Raw genomic sequence first — 23,769 nt, forward strand, 5'->3', positions numbered from 1 at the left:
TAATGTTTAGCAGACTTTACACAATGGATTGGATTCTAGAGGTTCCTTGTGATGTCAGCTTTTATTGTTTTTAAATTCATAACTGTAGCTCTTCAGGACCTTTTTCTTAGTCTTATAGGTGGGAATCTACTTCTCTCCTAAAGTTTGTTTGCCTCCTTATCTCTCAGGCCCATGTAAACACATGATCAGACATGCCAGCATTTCCTCAGTACTTCCACATTGAGATGAAAATTCCACAGTGGTATCTTGTACTTAGGTCAGTTCTGGCTTCACTGAACTAAGTTTCTGAATTTTTTCTTAAAATTAGATATTATAACTCAAATGTAAAGATGCAAGCACTTAAACGTTAGAATTTACACTTCAACAATCAAGGTAAAATTATATAATGAAATTAAGGTTACCTAATGTTTTAATGTTTTTTTTTTTACACCAGTTGCTCCTTAGAAACCCCTATGAAGCAGCTCTACTCTGTGCTATAGGGTCACTTAAGAGTCGGAATCGACTTGACGGCAACAGGTCAAGGTCAAGATCAGTTTTTACTTTTAAAAGTTTTAATTTTGATTGTTTTAGTTATATATAGATAACTTGGTCTTAACAAACCACTGAAGAATATGGGGTACAGAACTTCAATATAAGGACAAATATCTATTGTGTATTGGTGGGTACATGGCTAAAGCCAAACATGTTTCTTCAAAAACTGGAGATGGTGCATAATTTTCTTTTTGCGCTAAGTGCTCACATTGTGCCCAGTGTGTTAAGCAAAATGTCAAAAAAAAAAAAAAAATCCAATGGCAATTTACATACTACTTAAATACTTCCTTTTGAGAATCTATTGTGTGTTCAAAATTTACCACGTATATTTAAGTTACATGCGGCATTTCCAAAAGGACCATTCCTGAAAGAAGTTTTAGATTTTGATAAACCCAAGTGTGCCAAGGAGTGTCTAAGAAGAGATAAAAGGCAAGGTAAGAACTAAGAGACTGAGAAAGCAAAAATGGTTCACTCATGATTGATTGATCTTTATGTGACAGAAGGTGAATTTGATTAAAATTGGATAAAAAGAAACATTCTTGACCTTCACAGAAACTTTCAGAGTATCACCATTGTCTCTAGAATTTTTCTCTTTTTTTCAATAACATGGTAAATTGCTTCTTTAAACTTCTTAAAACACTTCAAATATAGTATTCTCAATTTCAAGGCTATTAATCAAAACTACTTAGCCTTGCTTTCAAGATAAATTACAACTACGAATTACATCCTGATCTACCATTCCCAACTTACTGTTTCTTAGCACGCACAATGCCCTCCAGGTAGGACTCTCCATTCATGCGTCTTTGAAAATGTCTTCTGCGTTTTTACTTTTGTATCTTTCTTCCTATTATTTCCTCTGCCTAAAATAGCTTTCTCTTTCATTTTTGTCTAGTAAATTCCAAACTTTTAAAAAGTTTTAACTCAAATAATTCCTACCCCATAATACCTTATCTTTTACTTTGGAATAATCTCTTTCATCTTGCTAATATGTATGGTATTAATGTATCACTCATATTCGCCTATTCCTGATTTCATATTATTTATTTCTAAAATGTATCTTATCTTTTTAATTATGATAGGAGCCTTACCTGTTCCTTTTTTCCCCACACTTCTCCCATTTTCCATCATCTTCATAGGTGTTTAAATAGCAGGCAATTGATAATCCATATTTCATTAAGTTGTTTGACTTAATTGAAAGCCCATATTTATTTTATATATAAACTAATTATATTCTATTGTGAATCATTGTGATATGCTGATTTTCTTTCACTTAGGTGACTGTGCTTTGGATATATGGCTCACACAAATGAATCAGTGGTCTCTGAGTTTGTGTTGCTCGGACTCTCTGGTTCTTGGGAACTTCAGCTTTTCTTTTTTGCAGTATTCTCAATTGTGTATGTGGCATCTGTGCTAGGCAACATCATGATTATTGTTATCATTTCTTCTGACTCCCATCTGAACTCTCCTATGTACTTCCTGCTTAGTAATCTTTTTTTCATTGATACCTGCCAGTCTAATTTTGCCACCCCCAAGATGCTTGCAGACTTTCTTGCTGAGCACAAGACTATCTCTTTTGAGGGTTGCATGGCCCAGATATTCTTTCTTCAGAGTTTTGTTGGGAGTGAGATGATGTTGCTTGTAGCTATGGCATATGATCGATTCATAGCCATATGTAAGCCTCTGCACTATACTACAATCATGAATTGGAGATTATGTATAATTTTTGTATCAATTTCCTGGGCTCTGGGTATTCTTCATTCTGTAAGCCACTTGGCTTTTACAGTGGATTTGCCATTCTGTGGCCCGAATGAGGTAGATAGCTTCTTTTGTGACCTTCCCCTGGTGACAGAGCTGGCTTGCATGGATACTTATAAAATGGAAATTATGACCCTAACTAACAGTGGCCTTATATCACTGAGCTGTTTTTTGGCTTTAATTATTTCCTACACCATCATTTTGATCACTGTCCAATGCCGATCCTCCAGTGGGTCTTCCAAGGCTCTTTCCACATTAACTGCCCACATCACTGTGGTGATTCTTTTCTTCGGACCTTGCATTTATTTCTACATATGGCCCTTTAGCAGACTTTCTGTGGATAAGTTCCTTTCTGTGTTCTATACTGTTTGTACACCCCTGTTGAATCCCATCATCTACTCTCTGAGGAATGAAGATGTTAAATCTGCCATACAGAAATTGAGAAACCATCATGTGGACTCCTGGAAAAACTAGGGAACTACCAAGAGGGAGGATAATCTTGAATGTGAATGAAAAAACTCCAATGGATCACAGCACTGTGTAGCCATCTCTGCTAATGAAACGGTTTATTTAGTTATGGAATTGTTATTTTGCCCTAAATGCAAGGAAATTGCATAACATTCTAAATTGTCCTGAAAATATTTAGTAATACTTTAAAATATTTTATAAAGACAATAAATTCGAATGGGAAAAAAAATGCTATTCATGTTTCTAAACTTGTAATAGGAGCCTTGGTAGTGCAATGGTTAAGTGCTTGGCTGCTAATTGAAAGGTCAACAGTTTTAACCCACATAATGGCTCTGCAGGGAAAAGACCTAGTGACCTGCTTCCATAAAGATTACAGCCTAGTAAACGGTACAGAGCAGCTTTACCTTCTCATATAAGGTCGCTGTGAGTCAGAATTCACTTGACGGCACACGACAATAAACTTATAATTCTCCTTAATTGAACATACGATACTTTCATACACTGCAGTCAATATGTAGGAGCCAATTTTGTTTCTGATATCTACACTCAAATTATTCATAGCATTACTCCACATGTTGACATAGTGGAAAAATTATTGTATTTTATGACATGAATTTCACTTCATTGATATACATATGTTAGTTTATCTTTTTCTTCAGTGTTGACTATGGTTTCTTTTGGTTACTTAAAATTTGTTTTCTACTTATTACTAGTAACATACAAATACTCCTATAAATTTTTTCTGTTTTCTTTTAGATTATATTTCTTATGTATTTCTACTCAAAGACCTAGATTTTTTCTAAATATTTGGTGCTATCAGCAACATATATATCTGTTTTCCAAGGCTACTTCTTCTGAAACATGGATAAAGTGATTACAATGATTTAGATATTATTCACAGAAAATTGCAAATACCTTTGAAATTGCTTGCAAATATGTAAGGTGTTGAATATTAGATGCAAAGCAAATGTTAATTCCATCTGTTTTTGAAACTAACAAATGCACAAAGTGACAAAAATTGGTATGACTTAGAACTGAATCTGGAATCTATTCTTTCACATTTCTTGAAAGTGTAAAAGGACAGGTACAGTTCACATATAGACCTAATATTAAAGATCAAAAGCATCTATTAAATATTGTTTCATTTGCTATTCAAAATTTTTCATATGTACTTCTTACCTGAGCTTTGCATTATGGAAAAGGCCTTGTAACAGAAAAACTAAATGTATTCTAACAATGAAAAAATAATTGCTTAACATGAAATTGAAAGTCTTCAATTGTTATCACTCTGAATTCAGTATTTTAATTGCACAATAAGACACAAATTAGTTGTTATGTGCAAATATAATAACTCTACGTGCTAAACCCTGTGCAAGCTAAATTTTAGTAATAAACATACACGCTATGTAGCTAAAGTTTCTAGGAACTTCAAATAGATAGTCAATCTCAGTTGTACAACGTTGAACATGGGTAATAATCTTTCAAACTTGACTATGTGTTGTATATTTTCTACAGTGCCAAAACCATTTTAGATATACAATAAACATTAAATCAATTGTGATATTTTTGGTGGTATTTTCTTTCTTTAACTCTGTTCTCCTAGATGGAATACACAGAATTGCTGTACCAAAAAGAATTGGCTGACATTCAGCCATTTCAGGAGGTAGCATATGATCAAGAACCAGTGGGATTAAAGGAAAAAGTTCCAGAGCCACTGAAGACATTGGCAAAAAACAAGGATCCAGGAATTGATGGAATACAAATAGAGACAAATATGCACAAATCTGGAAGAGTTCACTCATCTATGACAAGAAATTTGAAAGACAGCTACCTAATCAACTAACTGGAAAAGATCCATATTTGTGCCCATGTCAAAGGAAGGTGATCCAACAGAGTGTGGAAATTATCAAATAATATCATATGCAAGTAAAATTTGCTGAGGGCTGAAGATAATTCAAAAAACAGTTGTGGCAATTCATTCACAGGGAATTGCCAGAAATTCAAGCCTGATTCAGAAGAGGACATGGAATGAGGGATATCATTTCTGATATAAGATAAATGTTGGCTGAAAGCAGAGAATACTAGAATGATGTTTACCTGTGTTTTATTGACTATGCAAAAGCATTTGGCTGTGTAGATCATAACAAATTATAGATAACATTGCGAAGAATAAGAATGCCAGAGCACTGAATTGTGTTCATGTCGAAACAACATAGACCAAGAGGCAGTTGTTCATACAGAACAAGGGGATACTGCATGGTTTAAAATCAGGAAAGGTGTGCGTCAGTGTTATATTCTTTCATCATACTTATTCAATCAGTGGGCTGACCAAATAATCCGAGAAGCTGGACTATACGAAGAAGAATATGACATAAGGATTGGAGGAAGACTCATTAAGAACCTGTGATATTCAGATGACGACTTTGCTTGCTGAAAGTGAAGAGGACTGATGAAGATCAAAGACTATAGCCCCCAGTATGGATTACACCTCAATATAAAAAAAAACAAATATCCTCACGACTGGACCAATAAGGAACATCATGCTAAACTGATAAAATATTGGAATTGTAAAGGATTTCATTTTATTTGGATTCAAAATCAAGGCCCATGGAAGCAACAGTCAAGAAATCAAATGATGTATTGCAGAGGCCAAAACCTGCTGAAAAGATATCTTTAAAGTGTTAAAAAGCAAAGATGTCACCTTGAAGACTAAGGTGTACCTTACTGAGCTCATGGTATTTTCAGTCACATCATATTCATTAGAAAGCTGGGCAATAAATAAGAGGGAAGAAGAATTGATGCATTTGAATTATGGTGTTGGTGAAGAATATTGAATATATCATGGACTGCCAGAAAAATGAACAAATCCGGTCCCTCTTGAAGGAATCATGCTTGGTAAAGTAGAGGGTTAGTGAAAACTAAGAAGATCCTTAAAGAGATGGACCGACACAGTGACTAAAATAATAGACTCAAGCTTGACAATGGTTGTGAGGATGGCACAGGACTAGGCAGTATTTTCTTCTGTTGTACATTGAGTCTCTATGAGTTGGAACCAACTCAACAGCACCTAACAACAACGAGTGGTGAAAATTTAGAGATTTTGATCATATCCTTGAAAAACCAAGTCACTGGACTACTCTGATTCTCAGTATTCTCATATGTAAAATGAGGTTGTTAATACTAACTATGTCACAGGAATCCTGTGAGACAAGAGGATGTAATGGAAACAAAAGCACTATGAATAGTAAAACATTGTATAAGCAAATAGTTTTTTTGGAACAGGTAATTCTGTCAACTTATGGATAGGTATGGATCCTGTGAAGGCTTTTTCTACTCCTGCCTCTGCAAGTAGGCTAAATTGATGATGTACATGCACACACTCACTCTTCCCTTTCTCTTTTTTTGTCTTAGTGAAATGCACATCTCTAAATTTGGAACTAGGCAGTGCTCATTTATTAGCAAAACTTAGAAGTCAAATAAAATTTATCCAATATCAAGTAAAACTATAATGTGAACAACGTACTCTCTCCAAGTTATACAAAGATAAATCAATCTTTTTGTCAAAGATGTAGAATCATGTATGGCAGAAATAACATAAACACAAAGAATTAAAATATAAGATGGACTTTGATGAAGGTCATAGTGGAGCAACATACTACAGAAATAAGAAAGAAAACTGTACCTCTTCTGGATTTTGATGTTTGCGTGATATTTCCATGGATTCAGATGGTGGAAAGAACACATTGGAAGAGAAAACAGCCCATCTTCATTTTTTCAAACAAAACCACATTGCTAGTTCTTCTCCTGTTTGTTCTCACATCTATTCCTTATCCTTCTCCTGCTCTGCATCATATTAGGCTGATCCTGAAGTCTGCATTCTCCAGGCTGCAATTTTAGCTTGCTTCCAGCTGCATTTGGTCATTTAGAGACACAATGAATACTGGACAGCAAGAAGAGAATAGAAGCCAAGGAATTTACTCTTTGCTCTGTTCATTGGATGCTTCTCTGTTCATTGGATGATTCATTATAGTGACTATGATTTCTGGGGTTGTTTTAGCTCCTGGAAGACAGGCCATCACATTTTCTGCTTATGCTAGGTGACCCGAGGCATCCAAAAGCACTTTCTCTATTTTTCCACCTTGAGTTGGGGAAGAAGTATGGCTGGCATCTCCTAGATGGCTTATTAGCTCATCGATCACATGTGTAAATGATTAACTGTACTGTACTGGCTCTGTAATGTAGAAGGGTTTCTGTTTCCCAGTTTGTACCTTGACTAACACAGGCACAGATTTGGGAGAGTAGAGTTCAGGAATGACTAATAATAGATTTTATCTCATAAACTGAGCTCATGAAAATTAGTAGCAGAGCACAAAGCTCAAGAAGAAAATGAGGACAAAACAGATTATTAGTGGCTTTTAAGAAAGACAAACACAAAATAAAATTTATTTGACACCTACTCTGTGCTAGTGATTGTACTTTTCATTTTTACCAACTACATAGCAACCCTTCAAGTTGAATACTATTTTCATTAAATAAAAGAAGAAATGAAAGAGAAAGAGAAGAAGAGGAGACAAAGAAGAATGAGGAAGATGAGGAAAAGGAAAGGGTGGAAAAGATGAGGATGGTGAGGAGCAGAAGAATGAGGAGGAAGAAGAGAAGAGGGATTTTAATTTCTGAGTGGCTATTTGATTTGGTCAATTCTCTGTACTGCCAGAGATACATTCTTCCACTTTCTAATTCTTACTTCACCATTGAGTCTATTTGGGTTTTCGGTGATCAGTAAGGGCCATAAACTATCGCATTAAATGTGACAAAAAATTCAAAAGTCATAAAATAAAAAAAAAAGATTGATAAAATTGACTATATAATTTTCCATGGAGGTAAAAAAAAAATCCATCACAAAAAAGTCAAAAGAAAAACTAGATGAAAAACAGCAATAACTAGTAGACAAAGAACTAAGATCTTTAATAGGTAAATAACTCTTACAAGTATTAAGTAAAATCCTCATGAACCAAAGGAAAACTTGACAAAGTATATGAATAAACAAAAAAAATCCAAACCCTTTGCCGTCGAGTGGATTTCGACTCATAGTGACCCTATAGGACAGACTAGAACTGCTCCATAGGGTTTCCAAGGGCTACCTGGTGGATTTGAACTGCTGAGCTTTTGGTTAGCATCCATAGCACTTAACTACTATGCCACCATGGTTTCCAAATATATGAATAGGTTGTTATTAATATAATGAAAATGATTCTTGGACATATCAAAATAAATGTATAAATTATCATGTATATATATTTGTTTATATATATGCAAATTATCTTGGGAAATGTTAAAGAGTCTGGTGACAGATGCTGCCTTTAAGAAAAGGGATAGGGTTCTTTGGATGAGAGGTAAAAGTTGGAAGGATATTTATTTTTTAATTTTATTTAAAAATCACCATTAAAAATCTTAATTGACTCTGCTTTTGGCCACCATGGATTAACAGAGATCATATTTACCCTCCTAACTTAAATAAACTGTAAACTGAACAAAATATATTAAAGAATGGTTTTCAGACATTGGACAACAGACAGTGAAGGACAGTAATACCCAAGAAGACGAACAATCAAGGTGTGCTCTATTAATTCAATACCTTATAGTCTGGTGAGAGTTTCCAGGCTACCATAGAGGGAATGCAAACCTAAATAGAAGCTGCTAGTTTCTCTGAATTAAGAAGACAAAATTTGAAGTCTGAGGAGGTCAATATGACTAGAATTTTCAGGGAAAAATACTGGAGAAGAAGGAGCTGAGCAGAGAAATAGTCCTAGATAGTTTCAGGTGGCTCTCCTCAAGTATTTGTTTAAATACTACTCTGTGCATATGTGTGAAAAAGTTATCTGAAACCTTGGAAAGAACCATTGGACAATAGGTGGGCAGAACAATTCTGAAGCTCACACATGGTAGAAATATGTCATGTTACTTGCAACCAGATCAGTGTAGATTTCTAGGAAGATATTCCCTCAGTGAATCCCTGGGTGGGTGGCTAACCTAAAGGTTGGTGGTTCAAATCCACTGAGTGGCAACATGGAAGAAAGGCATGATAATCTTCCATTAAGATTATAGCCAAGAGAGCCTTATGGAACTGTTCTATTCTGTAATACATGGAATCACCATAAATTGGAATTGACTCAATGGCAATGACATTGTTTCATTGGTATTGCTTCAGTACTGCTGAAAAATTAGCCCTAAAGAGTGATCTACACTTGCACTAACAAAGCTTAAAAAGAAGTCCCAAAGGGGGCAAAATAATTCCAAGAATCTTAATTGTGTCATCAAGCCAAATAGAACAATATTTAAAGGAATAAGAAAAAGAAAGAAAATAAATATTTCAAAATTCAAAATGGCTAGATTATAATTAAAAATTTCCAGACATGCAACAAAGCAGGAAAATATGAATTATAAGCAGGAGGAAAAAACAGCCAACAGAAAGAGACTGAGAAATGACATAAATGATAAAATAATCAGGCAAGACTCTTGCAACAGTCATTAAAGATATACTCCATATGCTCAACCAGGTAGAGGAAAACATGAACATGATGTGGAGAGAAATGGACAAGATAAGAAAAAATAAAATAAATCAAATTTCAAGAGATAAAAATTAAAATATCTGAGATGCAAAATACATAAGATAAGATTAAGAGCAATTTGGAGTTTTATTTTCCTTCCCTTGTCTGCTTTTATCATTATTTCAGTTCGCTGGTTTTCAGGAATTTGATTGTGATGTGCCTTGGTGAGGTTCTCTTAACTATTTTCTGGAAGAGTTAGCTGAGTTTCTTAAATCTCTGAGTTTATAATTTCATCATACCTGGAAAAAAATCTGACCATTTTTTCTTCCAGTACTTTTCTTCCTCCTTCTTTCTGTGATTCTAATTATACATATATTACACCACTTGATAGTTTTCCACAGCTCAATTTTTCAAACTTTTTCTCTGAGTGTTTCATATTATGAGGTTTATAACATATACAGAAGTAAATGTATGAAAACAAATATACAAAAAACAGGAGAGGAAAGTAAAGAAATACAAACAAATGAAAACTGTGATGTGTTATGAAGAGAACAAATACAGTCTTGAGATTAAAAAAAAAATTACAAATCAGGTGACCCTCTGTATAATAGTATTTCAGCTAATATCTGAAAGATGAAAAAGATATAGCATTTGAAGAACCAGGGGGAAAAAATACTCAGGTAGAGGAAATAGAATGTGAAATTTCCTAAAGTGGAAAGGTACGGTGCATACCAGGAGATGAAGCAGAGTTTAGCGAGAGAAAAGAGTGACCAGAAATGAGGTTGAAGGGTAATATATAAAATCTAAAATGGAAAGGAATCACTAAGGAGATTGAGTTTTATTCCAACATCGATGAGAAGATATTTATCATTTTAAAGTTAGGTAACTTACTACGATTTAATTTTTAAAAAGATTACTCTCAGAAGAATTGATTGGAAAGAGTCAATGGTAGAAAATGAGAAATCATTCGAAGGCCTTTGAAAATTTTAAGGAGAAGGATAATGAAGGTTTGGATAGGGCTGATTGAGGCAGAAATGGAAACAAGTTGATATGTTGGGACTATTTTGAAGGAAGGCACAGCAGGTCTTGTTAATGGATTGGATATATGGAGGGAAGGAACGGAAGGAATCAAGTTTCTATCTGAAACCAAGGGGCCTGTGGAAATGCTGGAGCAGACTAAGGAAGGAATAGGTTTGTAAACAGAATTGAAATGTCCATGAAACTTTAAAAAGAAAATGTCAAGAAAGATCTTGGCGTATCAGTCTGGAGCTCAGAGAAGCTGAGCTCCCAGATTATGTTCACTACATTTTCTTGGTGCTTACTCTGTCTCAACATTAAACATTTTCTCGTTGTCATCTGCTTTTCTCTGGAGACGTTCTTAGTTCTTCTACACCTCTCAAGAGATTTCTTTAACAACAGCCAAAAGCAAGCTGTATGTATATTTGAGCAGCTCCACCCATATATTCCCAACTAACCTTTCTTTCTGATTTTATTGTATGGTCAAGTACTGAGCAGACACAATTAAAATATCGAATTTGGTTAACAGAATATTATGTAGTATGGTGTTTGAAGCACTTTATCATAAATACTGCCATGAAAAGGAAGACACAAAAGATTAAAGAAAAATATTTCTAAATTTCTTAGGTCCCTGCCAGATGCACATTTCTTCTGATCTGATTTTCTTCAGGCTCTGAACATGCAGGCTAGTGCTTACTGGAACGGTCACCCTGGGTAAGGGAAAAGAGGCACATGGAGGGAGACAAATTATTAAGTGAGGTTAAATGTAACTCTTTCAAGCTTCTGGGTCACTATATTTTCCTTGAAGATAAATGCCCTCACTTGCAATTACAGGCCAATAATTTAAAAGTTATCATCATCATGGCTTTGGGAAAGGCAACAAAAATGATGCTAATAACTCCCACAGCAAGATGACTTCGCTTCACAAAGCAAGTTCTTTAATTGGTTATTGTAATGGGATTGGTTATCTGAGATTTTGGGGTGTGTGGTATGGTATTTAAATATTTGTTTTATGCCCTTATGGTTCACTTTTTAAAAAAACAATAGGTTTTGGAAGCTTTTCTTCCTCAAGCTGTTGCTACTCCCTTGGGGTTACTATCAGAACTGGTATGTGGAATTTAATCACATCAAGCAAAAGATTAAACATAGATATTACCATTCAGAGAGTTAAAGGTATTCTAACTTAAATTTATTGATAGGGTTAAGATGACCTGAGTTCTTAAGAAGAACTTAAAATATCAAATTACAACTCTCTGTAAGCTGGAAAGAAAATGGCTCTGCCACTCATAATTACAATAGTGTTAGTCTATTTTCAAGTTTTTTCTCATTGAGGGACTTTTTTTTATTGTACTTCATTAACTTGAAGTTTGCGTGTGAGATTTTAAAATCTGAAACAAAACGTCAAAGCATGTCTGATTATTGTCACTGCCAACACTGGTGATTAATAGAGGGATTCAGGTAAATGTGAGCATGTTGGTATTTAAACCAGAAAAAAAGAACAGAAATGATGTCAGAGCATAGAATGGGACATAAAAGTGTCATTTTAATGACCAGGAGGACTTCTTCAGATATAGGCTCCCAGTGATCAGGTCCTTCTTAATTAGGAACAATATATGATTAAGTATGTGTTCTTGGACTATGCAAACCTTTGTTTACTAGCAGTGTGCTCTTGTGACACTGACTTTCCTGCTTAGCTAAGCTTCTTCTACTGTAATGTTAGGATTGTGATAGTATATACATCATAGCTCTGTTGTAAGAATTAATGAGATAATGCATGAAGTGTTTAGCACAATGCTTTGTAAAAGTTGACTTGAAAATAGACTAACACTATTGTAATTATGAGTGGCAGAGCCATTTTCTTCCCAGCTTTACAGAGAGTTGTAATTTGATATTTTGATGTTTTTTCTCATTGAGGGACTTTTTTTTATTGTACTTCATTAAACAGTTAGTACACATATTGTTTTTTTATTGTACTTCATTAAACAGTTAGTACACATATTGTTTTGTGACATTGGTTAACAACCTCATCACATGTCAACACTCTCCCCTTCTAGACCTTGGGTTTCCTATTACCAACTTTTCTTTCCCCTTCTGCCTTCTAGTCCTTGACCCTGGGCTGGTGTGCCCCTTTAGTCTCATTTTATGAGACTGTCTATCTTTGGCTGAAGGGTGACCCTCAGGAGTGACCTCATTACTGAGCTAAATGGGTGTCTGGGGTTCATATTCTTGGAGTTTCTCCAGCCTTTGTCAGGCCAGTAAATCTGGTTGTTTCGTGAGTTAGAATTTTGTTCAACATTTTTCCATAGCTTTGCCCGGGATGCTTTATTGTGATCCTTGTCAGAACAGTCAGTGGTGATAGTCGGGCACCATCTAGTTGTGCTGGACTCAATCTGATGATGTCCGTGGTAGATGTGATCCATTAGTCCTTCGGACTAATCTTTCCCTAGTGTCTTTGGTTTTCTTCATTCTCCCTTGCTCCAGATGGGGTGAGACCAGTGAAGCATCTTAGATGGTCACTCACAAGCTTTTAAGGCTCCAGAGGCTAATGTTGAAGGACTTTTCTAAGTTCTATTATTTTGCACTTTCTTACATCAGAATTATATATCTCTTTATGCGGTGATTAGTCACATCTCAATGAAATGCAACTAAAGCAAGTCCTTTGTAACAAAATCCTTTACTTAATTTGATTATCTGCACAAAGAAGCCAATTTCCTCATGTAAAGATGGTTATCTTCATTGCCAAACTATTTGCCTTCACTTTGATGTCTTTGATTGACTCTTTTGTCTCACATTGCTATCATTAACACCAAATGGTTTTGTTTGTTAATCTGAGCTGAGAAACCTAGAGTTTAACCAAAGAAAAAGCTGTTACAATTTGCCTTATGAATTTTGCTTCCCTCTTTATGCTTGACTAGAATGCTTTTAGTTGAACTTTTTGGCTAAATCATATCAATTCCCATGTCCAGGAAGTACCACCTACGAATTCCACATTTCTTCTTTAAATGAAAGGCTAGTTTCACATTCACTTTAGCTTAGACAGAGGCCTGTAGCAGCTTTCCAAAGTCATGGTATTATCCTAAGGATGCTCTCATGTCCAAGTCAGGGATGTATTTAACTCTGTATTTGAATTCTAAAGTAGATTTCCTGATAAAACATCAAAGAAGGCTTCCCTTTCTTTCACAATGGTAACTATTTGGAATATAACTGTACCTCTGATTTATCCCACTCTTTCTTTTACAGGTTAGACTTTGAGAACTCTGAAGATTGAAAGTGACTACAGGTGAATACAGGGAACACTCTGAGGAACCCTACCTGGCTCCTCTTTGCAGATTTTCATCTTATTGTTTCAACAATTGTATGCTTATTACAGAAAAATGTTTTCATTCTAATATTGGTTCATTAATCTTATTTTTTGCTTTTAAAAAAACCTCATAGCTTGTGAATCTGCTCAGAGGCAGATATTTTTCCATTCTGATTGTATGGTGCTAAAACGTAATGTGATTTTCAATTATAATAGCATGGTAACACAACTAATATTTATATGTCACTTTATAGTTTTCATACCTCTTTCAAATGTATGCTATCACAGATAAGGGATCAAAACTTCAGAGAGTTGTGGTCAATTGCATGAGAACATGAATCTTATATATTTTGTTCACTGTTATATTCCCATGCCTACAGAGTGCTTGTCATATAATCATAGAAGGTGTTTAATAAGTTGAATAAATAAATGAACGAACAATATCACAAAATAAGTAGTAAAGCCAGGAATTAAACCCACATCTGTTCTCAAATTGTATGCTATTTATATAATGGTTTCCTACAGAAATTTCAGTCTTTTCCTTTCCCTGAAGGCTGGCTTATCCACAACGTTGTAAATAAGGATTCTGCTTGGCCCTTAATACAGAAAAAAATGCTTCTAGAATTTTAGAAAAATTCTGCCTACACTTGTAAAACTAAGCTAAGTCAATTCAATTAAAATTGGATACAAAATAAAATGGTTTTAGGTAAGAAAACTTTTGGTTTAATGCATTTACCACTATTTGAATCCTTTACCAGACCTTGTATACACAGAGCTATAGTTCAGGAAGACACATCAGAAGGATCAAGATACTGTGAGGCGTTACCGTAAAAAGCAATGACCAATTTTTATGTTTTTGTTGATGGCCTCGATATTTGAAAGTCATGCCATGAATAAATAATATATCTGAACTCATTGTCATTGAGTGTCACTACAGACACAGAGGAAGTGCCTCCCAGCTTGTGAGATTTGGCCCTGAGTCTTTCATTTCAAAGGGCCCTTCCTGGAAGCCTTAGATAGTTCTCACTTTATTTTGAATGATAAAAATTACACCATGTATTTACATGGAAATACAGAATTTGCAAAACAATTTTATATGCATATTTTATTGCAGAAAATTCAAAGGCAAGTTACTTGCGTGTCTTCATTCTTAAGGCTGAATTTATAGTTTCCTAAGTTGGAAATATTTTTAAACTTTCCCCCCCGGCTGACAAGATTTTTTGTTGGGTCTTGATCTTTGCCTGCATATAGGGTTTATCTGCTGTGTTTGTCTATATTGCTGGTGTAGTCTGTGCCTCCAATTACAACAATGCTGTCTGTTCTTAAATGCAGAGATGTAACACCTCCTCTCCCAGCCCTCAGGGACCTTGCCGATGAGGAGGAACATGCCAGATTGTAAGAGCCAACATCAAGGAGTGCCCTGAAGAGAAACATGCTTTACAAGGCCAAACAAGACCGCCCTCATGCTTTCCACTAGTTTGCTGCCATTTGCTAAATTATTCTTATGTGATTCTTATCAAGGCAGCCTTAGGTAAGCCTAAGGCATCCGTGGTATGTAGGCACTATATTCACCACCACTATAAAACCTCTGCCCTCCCACTGTGGGGCAAAGAGATATGCTTGGTCCTGCTGTAAGTTGTCCTAATAAACTCCTTTGCTGCCACCCTGGCGTTGCCCTCCTCTTTCTTTGGTCTCTTGGTGCCCTCCAATTTTAGAGGCAGGTTTCATATTACAAGTCCATGCAGGGACAGTTACAGTAATCGCAACCACACATGGGAGTTTTCATTGACATCTCTCTCCACCTGAGCAGTACTTCTCAATCAATTGATTCAGAATTGGTGGTGGGACCTAGGCACAGCTTTTTTTTAAAAGTTCCTCAGGAGATTCTAATACACAGAGAGAATTGGAAATCACTGCATTCACATTTAGGAATTTCCAACCTCTACATTAACACACGATGAGACCACACCCACATTCCTTTTCTTTTCAAAAGCCACCTGGGTAGAAATTAACTAAAATTGATTAGATATTATATTGCAACAGGACATATTATATTCCATTTATGCCATAGTATTCTGTGGATTTAATGAGATAATAAACACAAAGCACATACTAAGTGTTAAATAAATTGTTGGTGTTTCATCACCACTAATCTGAACTCAAAGAAATTACAACAATGGCATTTTGGACATCATGCCTATTGGACATACGGCAGGTATTTGGGGGATTTGAACTTTCCAAGAGTCTCTGGATTCAGTCATGGAAGAAAAAATACTTTTATCACTAAAAAGTCATACTCTGTTTAAAGAGAAGTTTGTTTTTTTGCATTTTTATTCCAGGTAGCTTAGAATTAACCTAACAGGATTTGCTCCACTGATAGAAGTAATCACAGGAAACATGCTGTCGGCTCCACAATATCACTGCCAAAGCAGAATAGCTACTAAGCAGCAGTGACAAGAGGATTATGAATTAGCACATTTTCTTGAGGGAGCCATGTAATTTGCAACACGATTATAATTGTTCCCATCCTATCCCCATTTCCCTTACAGTTTAAATCATGACATTGCTGAGGACAGAGCTATCCTTTCTCTTTACTCCTGCTTCAGTTCTGTTGCCTAGTACTTACTATCAGTATCATACTAGAAGCGCAGAGCTGACCTGGAAGAGAAAGCCTTTCACCAAAGTCAAGGAAGTAGCCCTCCCCAAGCTGTTGAGTGAGTCAATAGGAAAGAAAATTATAACTAATGTCAACTCTGATATTAAGAAATAAGAGAATCCAAAACTTACAAACTCAAAAAATGAATAAAATTGAATGTGAGGGAATAGGAAGAACAACATAAGCCTAGTGTTCTAAATAAGCTAGTGTGGCTGGTGTTTGCACCATCAAAACAGCAATTTTTCAACAGAACCAAAATAAACATCTGCTCTAAAATAACATGATTGATGTGATCGTCAATGGAAAAACTGAGTCCCAAGAGCCAATTAATGGGCTCCAGAGGGAAGAAAACCTTTGGGGTATGACTGACAATCTTCTCGCATAGTCCCACTTTTAGAATTCATAGGAGACTATATCCCTTACGATGCATAAGACACGGCTTTCAGACCAACATTGGTAAGTCCCTGTTGTATAGCAAATATGTCACTTTTCCCACAAACAAATACTGAGTGTCCAGCAATCTAAGTCTCCTCTCTTGCTGCTGGCTTTCAAGGATGCTATGTCTCCCATCCTGCCTGCCATTCGTTGCAGTAAAAACAGAAGATTACAAGTCAGACCTGCCAGTTCTATGTGGAGATGGGTTCAGAAGAGATACAAGTATACAACAGCTCTTAGGCTTGCTGTTTAGCTATGTCTTCTAATGTGCAGCTGTAAAAAAAACAGCACATCAAGTTGCATGAATGAATGTAAGGCGACTCATGCTTAAAACTAAGAGGGCAGGGGAAACTCAGGAGAGGTGAAGGTGAGGAAGAAACCTCAGTAGTATGTAAATGCTGCTTTTATTAACCAATCAGAACCAATTCTTTAAGGGAACAGAGACGTTGGCAAAGTGTCATCTGGAAAGGTTTGGGAAAGGGTTGATGAGGAGCAGGGCTGAAATAAACTTCAGTTCTCCTCGTCTGCGTGTATGGCTCTGCCTAAGATCAGATGATAGCCACTGAAAGATGGGAGAGCAATGAGCTGACTGAGCATTCCAAATTGGTAAAATACATTTCCACTTGGTTTGTGAAGCCATCGAAATTCTTACACACATTAGTTACCAAATATCTCTTCTTGCTTTTCTTATTCTTTCCTCATGGTTTTTTTAGTGTCCTGGGTACTTCAGTTTCCTGCTACAGAGGACACACTCACAGCTTTGCCACGTCAGAAACAATCTAACAATAGACTGAAGGGGAGCCTTACAGTGAAGTTTGACCTGAAAAGTTCTGAACCTCTCCCATCCCATTGTGTCTCCAATTGTGAGAATCAAGATCATCCTTAAAGGTATGGCATTATGTGATGTGGAAAGTAACACATTTATAACTAATACATTAATAAATATTCTTAGCTAGAATATAAAAAACAAGTAAAAGTGTAGCTGTATTTTGGGCTTATATTTTCCTAAATAAATATCATCACTCAATCATGTCACTTAGGAATCATTTAGGCCCACTTAAAGACTGTCCGTCATTAACTGAGGGGATCCAGAAAGTAAATTAAGACCAAATTATTGGCTACAGACTCTCAGGGAATTTTATTGACCTTGTTTTGCCTCTCTCACAACGAAAGTCAGACAATGTTCTAGATAAAGTCTAAGTCTGAGAAGGAAGCTTTTGTGAAGTTTTTTTATACTCCAAAATTACAATGACTTCCCAGCTTTCCCTCCACTTCTCAAAACCAGTCCACCTTCCCACACCCATACTGCGATGAGAGCAACAGAGGGAATCCTTATCTGGAGAGAGATTTTACGGCCCTGCCATTTGTCCCAGGGGTCTCTGTTTGTGTATGCTTGAGACTTGTAATCTTTTGCATCCATCTGAAAACGAGACGAGTAGGAGCCATAGAGAAATTTTGATACCTTAGGCAAAAATTTTAAAATTAGATACCACAGCCATTCCTCATTTTTTATTTTTGTACCTGTAAGGAGAATTGTAACTTACATCAAGGTTTAACAGTAGTATTTTAATTTAGCTGGTGAAATATGAAATCAATCAGAAAGCCATCATGTAGATGCCCAGATGTTCAAGAAGTGTCCCTGGGTGGTGCAAATTGTTAAGCTCTCACCTACTAATTGAAAGGTGGCTGTCTTGGAAGAAAGTCCTGGTGATCTGCTTCCAAAAGATCACAGCTGTGAAAACCCTGTGGAGCTGTACTACTCTGCAACACATGGGACTGCCAGCTGTCAGAACCAACTCAACTGGTTTTTGGATGTTCAGAGATTTCCTGCATTAACAGGCTTGATGAACACTAAAGAAAGGACAGCACATTTGACATTGTTTTGAAAGGGATGTAAGATTGCCTTAAAACTAATAATAGTATAACTCTAACTCTGATGCAGAATGAAAATGAATATCATAAAGACTTTGTTCATTACCATTCTCCCTCTTCTCCTTCTCTGATGCATAGTGTTTATGTTTCTGATTCCAAACATCCAAGTAATTGAAATTATGTGTCCAATATTAAAGGTGTTTCATATCTTATTCTATACATGATTTTCATATTTCCTTCCATATGTTTATAAGTAGTGTTATTAATCTCCTCCAAGATGTTTACTGCACAGGGTCCTGTCCCCTACTTTGAGAAAATTCTGAAAGGGGAACAAGAGTTTAAGGACTCAAAGTGTCAAATTATATCAAGCACTCTCAAAGTTCAACAGTCTTCAGCAGGAGGTTAAGATTATTATCTATGTCATAACATAACATGTCATAACATAACATTCATAACTTACAAATTTCTAAAAAAAAAGACAGAAGGAAATACCCCTGAGAATTAAGTAGTAAGGTTGTCTGAGTCATCGTTACTCTTTTCTTCTTTACCCCTTAGGAAGCCATGAATATGTCAGGAGTGAACACAGTGACTGAATTCATACTCCTGAATTTCCCCTGCTCCAGAAAGATGCAGGTCCTCCTCTTCATGCTGTTCTCCGTGACCTACATCCTGACACTGATGGGCAATGGGGCCATCATCTGTGCAGTGATGCTGGATCGAAGGCTCCACACCCCCATGTACATTCTGCTGGCCAACTTCTCCTTCCTGGAGATCTGTTACATCAATACTACTGTTCCCAATATGTTAGGTAACTTCCTATCTGAAGCTAAAACCCTCTCTTTCACTGCCTGCTTCCTCCAGTTCTACTTCTTCTTCTCCATGGGCATCACTGAAACCCTCTTACTGCCCCTCATGGCTTTTGATCGGTACTTAGCCATCTGCAGGCCTCTCCACTATCAGACTATCATGACCAATCATCTCTGCATGAACTTGGTGGCCATCTGCTGGGTGACAGCCTTCCTCTGCTACCCAGTCCCTATCTATTTTATCACACAACTCCCTTTTTGTGGCCCCAATACCATTGACCACTTTGTTTGTGACCCAGGTCCCCTTCTGGCCCTGTCCTGCATCCCTGCCCCTGGAATTGAGCTTTCTTGTTCTGTATTGAATTCTCTTATTATCTTTATCACTTTCTTCTTCATCATTGGGTCATACACCCTGGTTCTGAGAGCAGTGTTACGGGTCCCTTCAGCAGCTGGCAGGCTTAAGGCTTTTTCTACCTGTGGCTCCCACGTAGTGGTGGTGTCTCTGTTCTACGGGACCGTAATGATGATGTACGTGAGCCCAAACTCTGGAAATAAAGCTGGGGTACAGAAGATTGTAACCTTGATCTACTCATCAGTGACCCCACTGGTAAACCCTCTGATCTACAGTCTCCGGAACAAGGACATGAAGGCTGGCTTGAGAAAAATTCAAATGTTTGTGAAAATTGGTCAAAGTGAATGGAACAAATGAGTTTACCAGGGTCAGGCTATTTTTCCTCCATTTCTATTCCCAAGTAAAAGGTAAGCTTCTGTTCATTTGCACCTATACACCCAGACCCACACTCATTAATTTCTGCCTAGTCAAGGAATGAATAAGAGCATCTCAATTAAACCAGATCTTGCCTGCAAATTAGGACTTGGTAGCTGGTAATTTGAATTAAATGACCTGGATATCTGGATGTTAGACCTTTCTCCAATAATTTCTTCCCCTTTTTTGTTGTTACGTGCCATCAAGTCAGTTCCAACTCATAGCAACCCTATAGGACAGAATAGAACTGCCCCATAGGGTTCCCAAGGAGCAGCTGGGGGATTTGAGCTGCTAACTTTTTGATTAGCAGCCTAGCTCATAAAGACTGTGCCACCAGGGCTCCCCTTCTCTGTGTGATTATTTACCTAGTCCCTGACCTCATGTTTTTGTTCTGTTTTGTTTTAACTCTGATAAGTGTATATTCCATTCTTAGGCTTGTTTTTTTCCAGCCTAGTGTCTCTACTGTACTCCTAGCAGGGGAATAAAGCATTCACATCATTTTGGCTAAGATAAAAGGAAATTAGTGCAGCTCAATAAATCATAACTGAGCTAAAATATTTATTTAATTGGCATCCAAGTTATTAAGAATGATCTAAAGCACTGCCTCCCAAGCCTGTTTCATAATTACTTGGGAAACTTTTTAAAAGAACAGATATCCAGGCCTTTCTTCAAATCTCCTAAAGCAGAATCTTTAGGGGAACCCTGAAAATCTTCATTTTAATTCAATCAGGTGATTCCAATGCATCTGGACCAGCACCAATCCACAGATTGGTCTTTTAGAGACATTAAGTAAGTATGTGATACAGGCAGAGATATAAAAATCTTACATTAGTTCTGCTTTTAGCAGGGAAAAGGAAAGAAGGTACAGTGAATAAAAAAAAAAATTGTTTTTTATACAGTGAATACTATGGTTAAAATACTTCTGACAGTAGAAGCTCTTTTTTTTCCTCCCAATTCAACTTTCAAGAACTCCCCTAAAATAAGCACTAAATTATGCTTCCTTTACCTTCCCCTACCTGTGAAAGACAGTTAAAATATCTGGAATAGGATTATCTTTTTAAAGATTAGCTTGCAGTGGTATTACACTTTGGGGGTAGTTTCAAAAGAAGGAAGCTTAAATTGAACACACAGCCCAGAATTGGTAAAAACGGGGGAAAAAACCCAGAGTGATTCTAAGATATGGAGGGAGGAAAAGAGCAGATGCAGAAGAATTTGATAGCAGTTCCAGGTGATATGGTCTGTTTGGTCAAAAACAATTTGGTCTGTTAGCATCTGGGATTGATGCATTTCATTAATTCAATAAACATTTATTGACATGACCAAGTCCCTGCCTTTGTGAAGCTTACATTCTAGTAAAGAAGATATGCAAAAAAGCAGTTAAACACATAATCTATAATTTAGTAGTCTTAAGTGTTATGAAAAAAAAAGAGAGTAGGAATTTAAAAATATTGAGGTAGGATGAGGGGTAATTTAGATAGCATGGTCAGGGAATGGCTTTCTGAGAAGGTGCTATTTCAAAGAGACGGATCAAGTAAGGCAAAGATCTAGAGGAAGCTCGTTCCAAGTAAGTGTAGGTATATGTTTGGGGTTTTTAAAGAACAGGAAAAGTTAATATTGGCTACACAGGAGGAAAATTGTATATGAGGCTGGAGAAGTAGGCAGGGTCAGATCACCTAGAACCCCTTGGTGACAGTAAAGAGTTAGAATTTCATCTGAACTTTTGAGGGAGCCTGTTCACCACCAACCAAAAAAAAAAAAAATTTTTTTTTTCTTATTGGTGGGTTCAATACTATATATAAAAGCAAAGTCTTAATAAAAATATCACCACCTTCATAAACTATTCTTCACTTGAAACTACTTATTTACTTATATGTTTATTTATATATACCTTTGTTTATTTTTTTGTTTATTTTACTATATTCCACTTTGTTTTATAAAAGACTAGATATAACCGACAAAAAATGCAAAGAGAGAGAAGGAAAAATATGAATCTAGAAGGAAAAAATAGAATGAAGGTTTCTGAACTGTAAGATTTTGTATTGTTATTAAAGTCTAGTCCTTAAATTTACTCTGAACTCCCTTTTAAGCAAAATGAGGAAAGGGGGGAGCATTATGCATATATGATTTTCATTATCTGTGAGAAGAAAACAAATGGATTCCTCAGAGAAAGTAAAATTCTTATGGCTCCTTGTTATTGTTGTTAGCTGCCATTGAGTCAACCCCCCTACTCACAGTGATCCCATGCACAAAGGAAGCAAATGCTGCCCGGTCCCACACCATTCCCATGATTGGCTGCAGATTGGACTGTTAAGATCCATAGTGTTTTCATTGGCTGATTTTTGGAAGTAGATCACTAGGCCTTTCTTCTAACCTTTCTTAGTCTGGAAGCTTAGATGGAACCTATTCAACATCACAATAAGCCTGCATTGAAGACGGGTAGTGGCTATAATTGAGGAACATCGGTCAGAGTCAATCCTGGGCCTCTTGCATGGTAAATGGTCAAAATATTAGAATAGACGTTTCACCTGAAAATAAACAGATGAAAAATTATCAAACTAAAACATATTCACTATGCATTGGTAAAGAACAATGATGAATCCATGACACATCTCACAATATGGCTGGATCTGAAGGGGTTGAGTGAAATAAGTCTATCATAAAATGACAAATATTGTATGAGATCACTATTATCAGAATTCAAGAAAATGTTTACACAGAGAAAAAATACATTATTTGATGGTTATGAGGGTGAGGAAGGATGGCGAGCAGAAATCACTAATTAGTAGACAAGTGTCAACTTTGGTGAAGGGAAAGACAACATACAGTATAGGGGAAATCAGCATAACTTGACCAAGGCAAAGCCATAGAGGGTTCCTAGGCACATCCAAACACTCTGAGGGACTGAGTTAATGGGGCTGAGAGCTGGGGGCAATGGCAAATGGCGTAACACAGTTCACAAAGAAAATGTTCTACATGCCACTTTGGTGAGTAGCGTCTGGGGTCTTAAAAGCTTGTGAGTGGCCATCTAAGATACATTCCGTGGTCCCATTTCATCCAAAGTAAAGGAGAATGAAGAAAACCAAAGGTGAAAGGAAAAAGTCCAAAGAACTAACGGACCACTTGAACTAGGGCCTCTACCAGCCTGAGCCCAGAAGGACTAGATGGTGCCTGGCTACCACCACCAACTGCTCTAACAGGATCACAATAGAGAGTTCCAGACGGAGAGGGAGAACAATGTTGAAAAAAATTCAAATTCACAAAAAACGGTTAGACTTACTGGTCTGACTATGGCCCAAAGACATTATGCTGACTAGGAACTGAAGCTCTCTGCAAGCACACTTTTAAGACAAAGATTAGATGGGCCTATAAAACAAATAATACCACACATGAGGAACAAGCTTCTTATTTCAATCAAATATATGAGATCAAATGGGCAACTCTTGCCCAAAAGCAAGGAGAGATGGCAGGAAGGGATATGAAAATTGGACAAACTGACATGGGGAACCCGGGGTGGAAAGGGGAAGAATGCTGTCACATTGTGGGAATTTCAACCAATGTTGCAAACAATATGTGTTTAAATTTTTGAATGAGAAACTAACTAGAGCTGTAAACTT

At 36.5% G+C, this 23,769-nt stretch overlaps 2 protein-coding genes across 2 annotated transcripts; both read left to right on the forward strand.

The window, feature by feature from the left end:
- Positions 1 to 1,824: 1,824 nt before the first annotated feature.
- Positions 1,825 to 2,760, forward strand: LOC126084534 (olfactory receptor 4K1-like). The gene has a single exon (XM_049899148.1). The coding sequence runs from the start codon at positions 1,825 to 1,827 to the stop codon at positions 2,758 to 2,760; it is 936 nt and encodes a 311-aa protein (XP_049755105.1).
- A 16,384-nt stretch (positions 2,761 to 19,144) lies between these two features.
- LOC126083578 (olfactory receptor 11H6-like) lies at positions 19,145 to 20,098 on the forward strand. The gene has a single exon (XM_049897461.1). The coding sequence runs from the start codon at positions 19,145 to 19,147 to the stop codon at positions 20,096 to 20,098; it is 954 nt and encodes a 317-aa protein (XP_049753418.1).
- The last annotated feature ends 3,671 nt before the right edge of the window (positions 20,099 to 23,769 follow it).

This window comes from Elephas maximus, chromosome 10 (assembly GCF_024166365.1).
Source record: "Elephas maximus indicus isolate mEleMax1 chromosome 10, mEleMax1 primary haplotype, whole genome shotgun sequence".
NCBI lineage: Eukaryota > Metazoa > Chordata > Mammalia > Proboscidea > Elephantidae > Elephas > Elephas maximus.